We start from the raw sequence: 13211 nt of genomic DNA, 5'->3' as shown, positions 1-13211 counted from the left end.
TCAGCCATGCTGCAAAAAACTAGCAGTAGAAAATTACAGGTAAACACGCCAACCGCCGCAGGTGCGCGCCGCGCGGCGCTCCGAGATGACATCATCCAGGTCAACGGGGAATAGCACTAGCGTATCATAACAAAATATTGGTGAAATGAACGAGTTTTGCTGCAGATAATGCGTTATTTAGAGGTGTCGGCTTCATTTTTGAACCCCCAGAGATTGCTTCCTGTCAGCAAGAACGCTAACTTGTGAAACAATTTAAACCCTAATTCTTGAGTCTCAAGTTGCTAGTCGTAGGCTACTGTAAGCGATGACTAGTAGGCAGAATACTGTTCTGCCTACTGGTTAAGCTGGAAGCTCTGAAACATCGGCCTCACAAACATCCTTTTTTAACCCTAACATTGTTAAAAGAGAACAACTGGCCCTAGAACCTAAGTTATCAGACAATAGCTACTGAATTCTAGGATTCTGTGATTCTTAATTGTAGATTTGTGACAGTTGCAGTAAGTCATTGGGTTTGTAACAGTTTATCTTTATTAGGAATGTTTCTTGGTGTGAACTCTGAGTAACTTTGCACTTTTCATTATCATTCATTCACAGACTGTTGCAGTTTTTAAAAAAAAAAAAAAAAAAACAGTGCAGTTTTTAGAACTCTCAGCTGCCATGTACAAACATCAAAAATAATGAATTAGTCGTATTATACCAAAGAATGCTTCTCAGGCAGACACTGGGATGAAAACCACACTCAGAGTTACTTTTAACTATGTAGTTTACAGATTGTCTTGTCAGGTTTGAGAAAAGAATCTCTTTATCCAAAATATTGTCCTCGGGCGAAGAAGCTTTTCATTGTGTCCAGTGCTGCTTATCCCCCCTTCCTCTCCGGACACTGGATTTTGTAGCCAACCCTGTAGGCCTGCAGGTACACGCGTGCCTGGTTCATCCTTGAAACACAACAACAAGGCAGACACAAAATGAAGCTCTATGCGTGTGACATTTACCCCTGCCGTGGTTTTTAATTAATTTATCAATATTTCTATTCCTGACAAGATGGTCGATGGTCCTGCGGTAAAACCTCAGCCACATGACAACCACGTTAACTACTTAGTGCTGGAGAATGTAGCAGGGAAACAAATAACCTGTATTTAGTGCAAAGCTGAACTCCCAAGGGTCCACAGCGGTCAACATAACTCTCCCTGAAGGCCTTCCTCACCGCTCGAGCCATACTGACCACCGTAGTGACCACGGGACACGTCCTAGAACAGACATAAACAAAACAAAAACATTGCAGTAAGGTTCAGAAGCTTAATAGCACCTGCAGATTGAAGGGCTCCAAAACACATGATTAGATGTTCTTTGTGCAAACATGTACAAAAGATCTTTGGTGAATTGTTCGAAGAAGCTCGGGAGTTTGGTAGAATTTTGGGATGCATCATCAGTAGTGCCCCTCTGGTTCACGGGGTGTTTCGGCCTTCCACACACCCTCATCAGGCTACAGGTTGATCAGTCCTGAGCCTGCATTGCATGCCCAATTGTTCATAAGAGCTGCCTTGTCTATGCATGGCAGTTGCATCCTGTTCCCTGAGTCAAGCCTGACCGCATTGAAAAGGTTATTAAATGACTACACCGACTCTGTCTTAAAAGAATTATTTTTGTGCCACACAAAATTTCCTTTTAGAACAGAGATTATTTCCTCAACCCTCACGTTCACAGCTGATCTGAAAGGTTTTCAAAGACAGTCATTACAAGAGAACCGACAAAGCCTTCTCATCGAGATAGATTCTCCCCAATCTTGCCACTACTGTCGGTGTGATTAAGAGGTTGTACACCAACTATGTATTCCCTTGCATTTTTGCAAGTTCCATCACAGCTTGCGACTGATGCAAAACAGCACAGTTAATGCAAAGCAATCCACCTGAATTGATCACACTATTTGGACAGTTTGCTCACATGTTATGCTCACTACAGGAGGGGCTGCATTGTTGCAAAACAGCTAAGTGTGGTCCGCTATGTGGTTGGCTAGTTGCTGTTGCTCAAGCGCTTGTTGATGACATAATGGCATCAACAGCTCTTAATCATCTTTAAGCCAGCTTGATTTTCATTTATAGCATATCCCGTAGTGGAAAGTGTTAATTCATAGCGTCATAATGTAGCTTTATAAACAACTAGTTTTTGCCAGCAGTGTGAACGCAGCATAGTGCCATTCTTGTTGTTCCAATAGTCTGGTCACACATATGGCATGATAAAGGTTTTAAACTACATGATGATGGTTACTCTAATGATATAATTTCCTTGACAAAAACACAAATTAACCAAGAAAGAAGACCAGGCATGAACAAGAGACTGACCCCAGCTCACAGATGGCGACATTAGTGCCTGTGCTGTTGGTGCTGATCATACTCACAGTCTCTCACAGCGCAGGCCTGCAGTGCCTTCTGGACAAGTGCAGGTGTTGTGAGGGCTGCATGTGGCTCCGTGCTGGCAGGGAGGTACACAGGGGGTGATCACCGCTGCAGACACAAGACACACAGAGGGTCTTAATGCAAAGTGAAGACCTTCACAAACACGCACACGTCATTCCACGCTCATGGACCAACCCGTTTCACAGAGACTTCCAGTGAATCCTTTGGCACAGCGGCACCTGTTGAGACCCACACACACGCCACCGTTCTCACAAGGCTTTTGGCACTTAACAGGCTCTGATGGAGACCAAAGAGGAAACAGGGATTTAGTCAACAGCAATCCAACACAGCTCTTCTCTACTACTGTCTTCTCATTCAACTTAGAAAGTAGAAAAGCAAAGAGCATCTATTACTCACATATCGAAAGCGAAATTTGGTTATTGGATCTTGTTTGAATTGGGACATCAAGTATATCTAGCAGTTTGGTGAGCAGAAGAAATATTTTATATACAGCAGTGCATGAATCCACACACTGGACTGTGTTTGCTCTGTTGAGAACATGGCTTGGGCATAAAGCACTGTATTATGTTGTTTGTAACCAGAGCAACTAATTCTCTTTGGTTCTAGACAGCTCTGTTGCTTCCCACTCAAAAAACTAAGTTTATATTAATGAATTATTAATGAATTATTTTTGCATAAGTCTAGCTGGAAGGCTAAAACACAGCAGTCTTGGCTTTTGCAGAAACTAGTTAATGTAAAAAGTAGCCTTCTTATGAGGGGCAGTATGTAATGCATCATACTTCTCAGCATAATTATAGTTTTAAAAGCAGAGTAAGTAAATTGCACGCTGTGTATGGTTGTTGGGGCGGGGTAAACAGCTCTCCATGCAGCTGTGGAGAGGCAGACGCTGCAGGATGTTCTGATTGCGGGGTTTAGGACTACGGTGCTCACAGAAAAGAAACATATAGAGATTTTGAATAATGACTGGCTAAAGTGCCAGGTGATCAACGATGCCATTCAGGATGGCTGAGCTATTACATCTCTTATTTCATTTTCATCTCAGTTTTAAATGTTTGGAGCGCCACACCAACAAGCAATTGGTGTTAAACTTTTACCTCCGTCTCATTTGGCTCACAAACGGCCAACGATAAAAATAACGGGAGGATGGTAAAGCAATGAAAAAAATATATAAATGCAAATAATAACATATTTACTCAATGCCACTCAAGGGCACAATTAACATCACTGTGGTCACCTGTTACCAAACCTGTCGACACCAAGCAACAAAAAGAAGATGACACAAGATAAACCTTGCTGCATCCATAGCTGGTTCACAAATGCCTTATGGCTTCATATGGAGATGCTCGGTCTCCTTCAGAGTAGGGAACAACTAACTGTGACTTCTACTTCCACTATGAACTGTCAAGTAAAATGTGATTGTATTTCAGATAGATAGATAGATAAATACTTTATTCATCCCGAGGCAACAGAGAACATGTAAGCTCACCTATCTGGCATCGGGCTCCTTGCCATCCACTGACGCAAGCGCATTTGTTAACATCCACACATCTTCCCCCGTTTAAACAAGCAGGAGTGCACAAGGCTAAAAAAAAAACGCAACAACATCATACAAAGACAGAGCTAGGTCAGTGTAGAAAAATAATGCCTGATGGTAACAAAATGCGTCCAGGCCACATATTTTAGATCAATTAGACGCTCTCTCACACACCTGGGGGCAGGCAGGTATAAAACTCAGTCAAACAGCTACCCCCAAGAAGTGACTGCATGCCTGACGTGATTGATTCCGGATGTGTTGGTATTTTGTTACTCACGCAAGAGGCACTGGGGGCCTGTGTAGTCAGACGGACACTGGCAGGTATCAGGCCCCACACAGCGACCACCGTTGGCACAAGGCAGCTCACACACAGCTGAGAGAGAAAGTCAAAAGTAAACAGTCAGAGATAAAAAAGACATAGTCAGTGTCTAGTGTTAAGGGCATTTATAGTGGGGCAACCTCCAGAGGTGGTGTACCTGTGTGGCAGCCGGCTCCCGACCAACCAGGAGTACACAAACACTTGTTCCAGCGCATGCAGGTACCTCCATGGGCACAGGGCGGGGAGCACATGGCTGAAACACACACCCAACATGGACTTAATACACTTTTTCAACCGAATATTCAATGTGCACAATGTACATAAGTACAACATTTATAGACGAGTATTACATGCAAGATGTGCAAAGTTAAAATCTCAGATACAGGCTCATGATTGCCATAATGAGCTACATGTATTTTTATCTTCTTTTATTTATCTGTGGTTCAGGGTGATACCTGTGTTTTGAGAAAAGTGTAAATAATGATCATTGAAGTGTCTACTCCATGTACGACAGTGGAGGTTTGTACCTGAGCATCCCACACCAGGATAACCCGGAGGACAGTCACAGCTGTTTGGGGCCACACACACTCCGTAGTTCTGACAAGGAGCTTCACACACAGCTGGAAAGGCAGAGAAGCTTCTAAACATAGGTTTATATTTTCAAGCCTTTATGAAACCAGCCATAAAGCAGCTAGTTTTACTAAAAATATCGTGTGTCATATTTATTCTGTTCACTGTTCGAGGTGTTTCGCTCACGCTGGCATTTGGTGGGGTCATCTGTTCGGACCTCATACCCCTCCCTGCAGGTGCAGCTAAAGCCACCGGGGTGGTTCACGCAGAGCTGCTCACATCCTCCATTTGTGAAGTCTCCGCACTCATTCACATCTCATGACCAAAGACAGAGGGGCAGTTAAACCGGCGGACATTTCACAAAACAGCAAAACAATCCAAATTTCATTTGCGGGCTGAGTAGAAAGAAACTCTTGGCTGTGTTCAGTAAAATGTGGCCACAGCTGAACCGTTCTGAGTCATCAGTCACTAACAGGCAATCTAAATTTCACACTTTCTCTCTTCCTCAGCTGATTTGATTTCTTTTCATGTACACTTTCGGCATGATGAGGTTCTTATCTGAGTGACTACAGCAGCCAGCGTTGCTTGGGGATTTTTGTATAGTGGTTTCAACATATGGTGAAATCTGAAGAAATGTAATTATGACTTTGTTGCATAGATATGACCTCATTAAACAACATTAGCAGATCCATATCAACATGATATACACCGTGTAAAATTGGTACTGAAGTTTTACTGCTGCATAAGAGTAAATAAAGAGCATCTCATCAACAAAGTGCTGGCAGAGTGAGGAGTGGAAATTAAGCCTCACCCACACAACTCCTTGAGTCTTCGCCCAGCTCCCAGCCTGCTCGACAGCTACACTGGACGTGTCCCTCAGCCCTCGTAGTACATACATGTTCACATCCGCCATTTCTAAGCTCACAGGACGTAACATCTGTTTGGGTGAAAAAAGGATTTTTTGTTTGAAACCAGTGAAAATGCTGTTTTGTCAAATCATGGTAAAACAAATGAATCTATGAGAATCAATGAGAGCATGCTATGAACTTTTGACCCTGGATGACCCTGAAAGGCTGGAACACTAGAAAAGAAAATACAAGGAGAGGACAAAAAAAGCACCTGTGAAAAGGACAGCAGATACAGCAAGGAAAACCAAATAGTTTTTTCTTTAAATAGTCAGAAAAATGTTGCAGTCAGTTGTGACAATGCCTTATTAAACTTTGTGAAACATGAAAACATGTCTCTGAACATTATCTTCTTGCAGTCCTATAAAAAGTCTAAAAATATATATTTAAAAAAATAAAGAAACTGTTTATGCTACTTGAAAATAATAGCTTCCATTCATGTTTTTGCAAGAAAGAACATTAGCATTCAAAGTAATTATTATTATTTTTATAAATTTGGGAGGATTTTGTTGATGCATACTTAGAATATGTTTAAGATGTCCGTCATTTTCATGGATGAAAGAAAACTATTGGACAAGTTAATATCTCAGATGGAAGCCTGCGGTCTGACCTTGATTCCCAAGTGTCAATTTGCATCAGAAGATATTGCTTAGCAACAGAACAACTTGGGCTCTGCCCTCACGCTGTCAATCAAACGTTGCCAGCTACGAAGAAAAAAATGACACTAGCTACATCTAGCTAGCTCCTACATCCAACAGCGACAAAGGTGCATGAGTAAGGGTGTATTCACACCAGGAAGGTCCGTTAGTTCGCTTGCTTTGGTCCGGACCAATTTCTTTTCTTTTTTTTTTTTTTAGTGCGGTTCGCTTTCACACTGTGATTAATTGCAACCGGACCAGAATTTATAAACAAAAACACATGTGAGCTAAGGTCGTTCAGCCATTGGCTGGTAAACGTATAGGCGGGGTAAAGAAGGAAGCCAAATGTCCCACGTAAATAGGCTACAATGGAGACTTTGCGTACTGTAGGTCTACTTGTTATTATACTAGCAATATGGTTTATAAACTTACAGCTTGTGCTCGAGCGTCAAGACCGTTTGATGCAACATGAGTTTAACCATATCATGCTCGTTATTTTGCAACGGCTCATCTCTACCTAACCTACCTGCGTTTGTTTGCTTCACGTGTCTCTCTCTGTTGTGTGTCACTGGGCTATCCTACATTTCCCATAATGCGCGAAAACTACGGGAAACTACGGGAGCTCGTCAAATCCAAAAAGGTAGATTTTTGCAACTTGGGTCGGATCGAGGTCGGGCTGCTTTCACACCATAAAGGAACCGCACCAGGGTTCGGTAGGAACCGCTCCGAGACCACCTCCTCAGCTGGGTCTCGGTCCGCTTGTTTGGTCCGCACCAGAGTTCAAGTGATTGTATTCACACCAGTCAAAAAGGTCCGAACCAAGCAGGGAAACGAACTTGAGTTCGTTTTAATCGAACTAAACAAGGCAGGTGTGAATACACCCTTAAACTCTATCCAGAGCAGGAAACTCTGTTCAGCTTGTTCACCTCTGAAGCTGTAGCGTAGCTAAAATGAATTCCATCCAAAGGAGCCTGGTCGTCTGTTTATAAACTACCATATCTCAACTGCACTATTTGGTCCCAAGCAATATTTGTTCCCCACAAATACACAATGATACTATCCGATGTTTTTATCAAATTCACATATTCTTATTCTGTGGCACCTTATTGGCATTATGTGAGGTGTTTCTAAAGGTTCTATCTCCACAATTGAACTCTTACTTACGTTCTATAAGGTTCAAATTAGTGAGCCAATCAGCACTTTGAGTGTACACAAGAAGACCAATGAGGTTCTGCCTCTTGTCGCGGCACTGCTGTGTGCATGACCTCATCATGACATGACTGCTGTGAAAGGCAGTATTTCAAATGCCAGTTGAGTTGTTGATAGTTTTTGCTAAGGATGTTAAAAAACATGATTTGAAGTAAGAGCACATCTTCGTACAAATCTGATCTAAATATATATATTTTTTGTTTTGTTTTGTTTGTGTACACAGAGAAGTGTAATGCCAGTCTGTAATGATCAACGCACTGCTGCAGGTGAGGTTGTCTGTATCCAACAACAGAGGAGGTGGGCAGTGGCAAGTGTGTCCTCCTGGAGAGTTGGTGCAGGCGTGGGAGCAGCCGCCGTTCTGAAGTTTACATTCATCAATGTCTACACACACACACACACACACACACACACACACACACAGACACACAGAAAAACACAGAGGTGAGTCGTAAACATCTTTTTTTGGCTCTGTTGTCTCTCTTGTGCATGCGACAGATGCCTAACTGAGTCTGGCTTTCTCGTCTCACTAACCCTCCAAACTAAGCCCTAAGGACATCCTCTTATGTCTCACCAGAAAAGATGCACACGAACTAACACACACACAAAATAAAACGAGACAGAGAGACAACATATTCATGGCACGCCGGTAAATTGCTGAAAATTAGCCGGTTCAAATGACAGAAAATGAGTGGGTAAACAGCAGCGAGAAGTGAGTTTGTTTAAGTGACTGACCCACGCAGGTGAAGCCATCAATGTGCAGCTGGTACCCGGGTCTGCAGGAGCACTGGAAAGAGCCTTGAGTGTTGATGCAAATGTGCTGGCAGGACCCATTTAGCACCAAACACTCGTCCACATCTGTGGGGATCAGAGGCATTTAGATAACATAACTTCAGCCATGGCATAACACAGCGCAATTTGCAAGTCAATTTAGCACGGCGCCAGGCGACTGCAGCTTGTTTGAATCAAGGGAGCAAAACTGACTTTGGTTTTTTGAGAATGCTGCACAGCTCCAAGGAAGAATGATCTATTTGCTGCCCCCTAAGGGTCACACAATGAGCTGGAACTATTACTGCAAACTGGGGACCACAGGTCATTTTGTAAACAGAAACACAGTTTCTTCTTTCTGCCTCTGCTGGTGAATTACTATGTTCATTGGCACGTTGCTTCCACCAGCTTTCAGTCAACGCACAAACAAAATAAAAACTACACACCAAGAAAGTAAAACATGTTGGACACCTGTTTTTATAAGGAACACAAGATAAAGTTTGCCGGTGGTGCAAGCTGTGTTTTACCTGTGCATTTGTGTCCATCCTGGTGCAGCTGGTAGCCTGAAGTACACTGGCAGCTGTATCCTCCTTGCTCATTGGTGCAGTTGTGTTCGCAGTGGCCATTGTTCACAACGCACTCGTCAATGTCTGCAAACAAGGACAAGGACAAGCCTGAAGGATTGGTGTCTGTTGAGTGTACTCACAAGTACTGATGGTGTCCAGTGTCATGAATGTCTTCATGACTCAGGAGACAAACACGCACGCGCCCATTACTCACCAAAACAAGAGTGTCCATCTCCATTGAAGCCCTGGTAACACTGGCAAAAATACGACCCAATGATGTTACCACACCGAGCGTTGGTGTCGCACCCGTGACCGCCCGATGCGCACTCATTCTCATCTGGAAAGGGACCACGTTTAGACTCAAAGCTCAGTTCATTTCGATTCACCGGGCATTATTCTGCCATAAACGTAATGGAAGACATAACGGTGAGCATTAAAACACGAGCACACAAGCAAACTGACCCCTTCTACAGGAAACAGAGTTTTCCATGGAGGGACGTCAGCACTAATTACTTACCTTCGCAGTGTGTGCCGTTTCCCCGGTAACCCGGTCGACAAACACACTTGTAGCTCCCGAGCGTGTTCTCACACACGCCCTGACCATCGCACACTGCAGGACTCTCCATACATTCATCCACATCTGGGACAAAATTAAAATAAGATACGTGCATGTGACATCTTTCATTTGCAAAATTTTGTTGCCTCAAAAAGCAGAGCAAAGCACCCGTCTAATTTGAATGCAAGCAATAGAGATACAAAGGCATTTTCATATCACCAAACCCCAATCAAGTCTTTATTAAACACAAGTGGTTTGGAAAGCGGTGTTAATATGAGACAATATATTCTTTTCCCAGATTTTCAGCTCCTATTTCTCCAACTCATCACCCATTCCTTACTGCAAGCAGCTTAAGAAGAATTCATAATATTATGTAATATATATATATTTATATTATTTTACTCCTTTACTCCTGTAAATTAAGTGTTTTCAAACAATCACAGTTTTACTCATCATACAGCTGTTACACCGGCAAATTAAACCAATAAAAAGCAAGCAGCATGTGTTAAGCAAGGAAAGCACATCGTACCTTGACACACGTTGTAGTCTGGACAAACAGGACCTAAAGAAAACCAAAAGGCCAAAAGTGCACAAAAAAAAGTAGAGGTGTTTAACAGAAAGCAAATAGAAGATGTGAGCAAAGACTGAATAAGATGGGAGAGGAAATTAGTCGTTAAAAGGAAGGTGAAAGACTAACACAGCAGGCGAAGAGCAGATGCTGAGGAGCTAGATCCCTGAATCTGGACACCGGCGTCATCCAGTTGTGGTGATTTTTAATTTGACAGACTTACCGACGCAGGCAGGGGGCTCCGCTTTGAAGCCCGGCTGGCACTGGCACAAGAAGCTGCCGGGAGTGTTTACACACACGTTTCCCAGCTCGCGGCGACACTGCTCCTCAAAGCTGCACTCATCCACATCTAGAGGTGAGAGACCAAAACCTATAAATCTGAAGAGCATGCTTAAGAGGTTTAACTACTGCTAACTGGCCGAGTCATTTTACGTCTTTTTAGATTATTTGTTCATGTGTTGACCGTAGACACGTTTACTGTAGTGTGCTTCTAAACATACTGCAGAGTTCATCATCAGCCTCACCTACACAGCTTCGTCCATTTAGGGCCATTACATATCCCACAGCGCACGAACAGGTAAAGGAGCCAGGGGTGTTTCTGCATTCAGCGTCACCCTGACAGGCCTGCAGGCCCGTCACTGCAGCCAGAGCACACTCATCTACATCTATGAAAACCCATAAACAACACATACATTATAGCCATACTTGGTAAGATCCATATAATTATTCCTGGCTGGATTTTCCTCTCGCTAACACACACACAGACACACACTAACCCTGGCATCCTCCAGAACCCATCAGGTAACCACGGAGACAGCTACACGAGTAAGAGCCGGGATTATTAGTGCAGCTGGCATGGAGACCACATGCCCCGGGTCCCTCTCCCTCACACTCATCAACATCTGTCGAATGGGGAGAAGATAATATGGTATATAACACAGTTCCATGCAAATACACACACTGCATAAAACAGGTTCTACTTTCAAAGTACTAGTATGAGGATAGAATAAGTTTTTAATGCATATTAAATATTTAAACTTAATGCCAGCTTTCCGCAGTTCAAACACGCTGACACAAATTAAATAGAGTGCCAAAATTAAGGTGGAAAAAAAAGAAAAAATAATCCATTTTGCCTTTTTCCAACTCATCAGCCATCTGAAGTACTTCTGATTACTGTGTTTTATGTTGTCATGCAGAATTCCAGCCAAAACACTGTAAATAGTTCCTCAGTTTTTTTTATTTCAAAGCAATTTCTGTTCCTCTTTTTTACCCTGATAAAGGCCACGAGTCGAAACCTGTCGGTCCAATAAAGTTGTTCTATTTACTACAAGTGCTGCTGGAGAGTACTGACCTTTCTACATTTTGTTTCCTTCTCCATGCACGTTGGTAGCAGGTAAAGTCGTGCCAGAAATACATTTTTTTTTCTTTTCCACATTGTTTCAAAATAAACACAGTAATGATTGCCTTCTCCTTTCTCCCCCACTCTGAGTGTCCCTCCCTGGGTGTCAGACGACTCGACCCCTCATCCCTTTCGTCTACTTCCTCCAAGTCCTGTCTTTCCTTGCCTCAATTAATCTGTGTTTTTTAGTGAATAAGCATTTGGCCCCTTCTTCTATTTCAGTCGCCTTCACACCTTTACACTCTGCTGCTCCCTCCAGAGTGAAGCCCACAGGGCAGGTACAGTTGTCACCATCCATCACCATACCAGATGGACAGCCACAGTCAGTGCTGTTCTCCTGCATCACCTGGTTTCCTGGACACTGAGGAGTAAGGCTGGAACTTGGGGTGGCCGTGACAGCCAAAGGAGCTGCTATGTAAATAAAAGAGGGGTTCATTTTAGAAGAAACTTGGAGACAAGGCAAAGGAAAGCACAATTAAAAAAGAAACATATATAAACTCACATGTGGTAGGTGCGCGGCTTGGTGTGAGTTCACTGACATTTCTGATTGCATTCTCAATCACCTGATTCTAAAGGAGGAGGAGGCAACAAATTGAGCTTTTTTCATGCCATCACACCCAAGTTAAAAAAGAATCTCATGAAGTGAAACTTTAGTTTAAGTCACTGGCCTGGCTCTTTGTGAACTCTGTCTCGGATTGTTTCAGAACTTCGTTTTCATTTTCCTCAGGGCTACTCATGAGTTCAGCCGACAAAACCAGCAGCAGGGCTGACAGGAGGGTCCAGAGGTGAGTCATCACCTGTGGAGAGAAATGGCACAGAACATTTGACATTTGCTGTAATTGTGCTCACGTTATATTGAAGCTACACAGAGACATGCAGCCATGCAGGACACGTCCAGACAGGCAAAACAACACCGCGTTAAAAGCACCCTGTTATTAAGTTCACATCAGCCCCCCTGGGCTGTCAGCAGAGAACAAAAGGAACTTAAAATATGCTGCAAATGTGGCTACAGCGAGTTGAATTTCATCGAATATACTGTACGTGTAGCGATTTAATCCTGGGACACATTTGCAGGAACAGCTCATAAGAAACGATGAAGACAAATGTTGGACTAACAGTGTTTTTGGGAGTATCGATGAGACGCAAAAGTTGGGTAAAAGTCGCGCTATCTGACTTACCGGGTTAGATTCACTCGCGCGTAAAGAGGGTTTTTGGTCACACAGATTTTCCGATGTCAAAGTGCGATCCCGTCCTCTGTTCTCCAGATGTGGACTCGTGCAGCCGTACGCCAGCTCCCTGTGTGTATGCCAGCGAGGGGGGGCTGTACGATCCAAGCAGTGACTCCACATCCTGTCCCGGAACTCTGCACTTCCCATTCCACAAATCCCAAACTAGCGGAGCAGCAGACAGACAGGACCTGCGGGCTGCTTCTGGGTGCCCCTGCTCTGAACCCTTACACGGAGGTCATAAACCCAACCAGGAGACACGGTCATGCACGGAACATGGAGGCCTAACAAGACTTTATTAGAATTCATATGGTTGAGAATGAGTGCTTCCCAGATACAAATTCAGTGAAACTAATGCTATCCAAAGATGAAGTCAGCAATCATTGGAAGTTAAAGTCCACAAGCTAACAAAACTCTCCAGTAAAAAAATAACTATCAGGGATCTAAGTAAAACTTGCAGCCACTTGGTTTTGTGAAAATGGGAGACATGCAATGTAAACAGTGGTATTTTGGATCTAATCATTACACTTTGGAGTACTCAA

At 43.3% G+C, this 13211-nt stretch overlaps 1 protein-coding gene across 2 annotated transcripts; it reads right to left on the bottom strand.

Annotated features, from left to right (window-relative positions):
- Nucleotides 1-505: 505 nt before the first annotated feature.
- On the bottom strand, nt 506-13201 carry LOC311490391 (uncharacterized protein). Of its 2 annotated transcripts, XM_084547841.1 has the most exons (23): nt 12622-13201; nt 12112-12240; nt 11946-12012; nt 11678-11854; nt 10821-10946; nt 10569-10709; nt 10268-10393; nt 10006-10038; nt 9438-9560; nt 9135-9257; nt 8882-9004; nt 8322-8444; nt 7848-7970; nt 5649-5774; nt 5024-5152; nt 4795-4887; nt 4425-4520; nt 4226-4321; nt 3901-3996; nt 2589-2690; nt 2396-2501; nt 1131-1247; nt 506-935 (listed from the first exon to the last, which is right to left on the bottom strand). In XM_084547841.1, the coding sequence occupies exons 1-23, from the start codon at nt 12817-12819 to the stop codon at nt 857-859; spliced, it is 2652 nt and encodes an 883-aa protein (XP_084403967.1). In that variant the 5' UTR covers nt 12820-13201; the 3' UTR covers nt 506-856. The 2 variants fall into 2 exon arrangements, with proteins under 2 accessions (XP_084403967.1, XP_084403968.1); XM_084547842.1 differs by lacking the exon at nt 10006-10038.
- Between the last annotated feature and the right edge of the window lie 10 nt (nt 13202-13211).

The sequence above is a fragment of the Chelon labrosus genome (assembly GCF_963514085.1).
Source record: "Chelon labrosus genome assembly, chromosome: 7".
NCBI lineage: Eukaryota > Metazoa > Chordata > Actinopteri > Mugiliformes > Mugilidae > Chelon > Chelon labrosus.
This window is presented reverse-complemented; position numbering and strand designations above follow the sequence as displayed.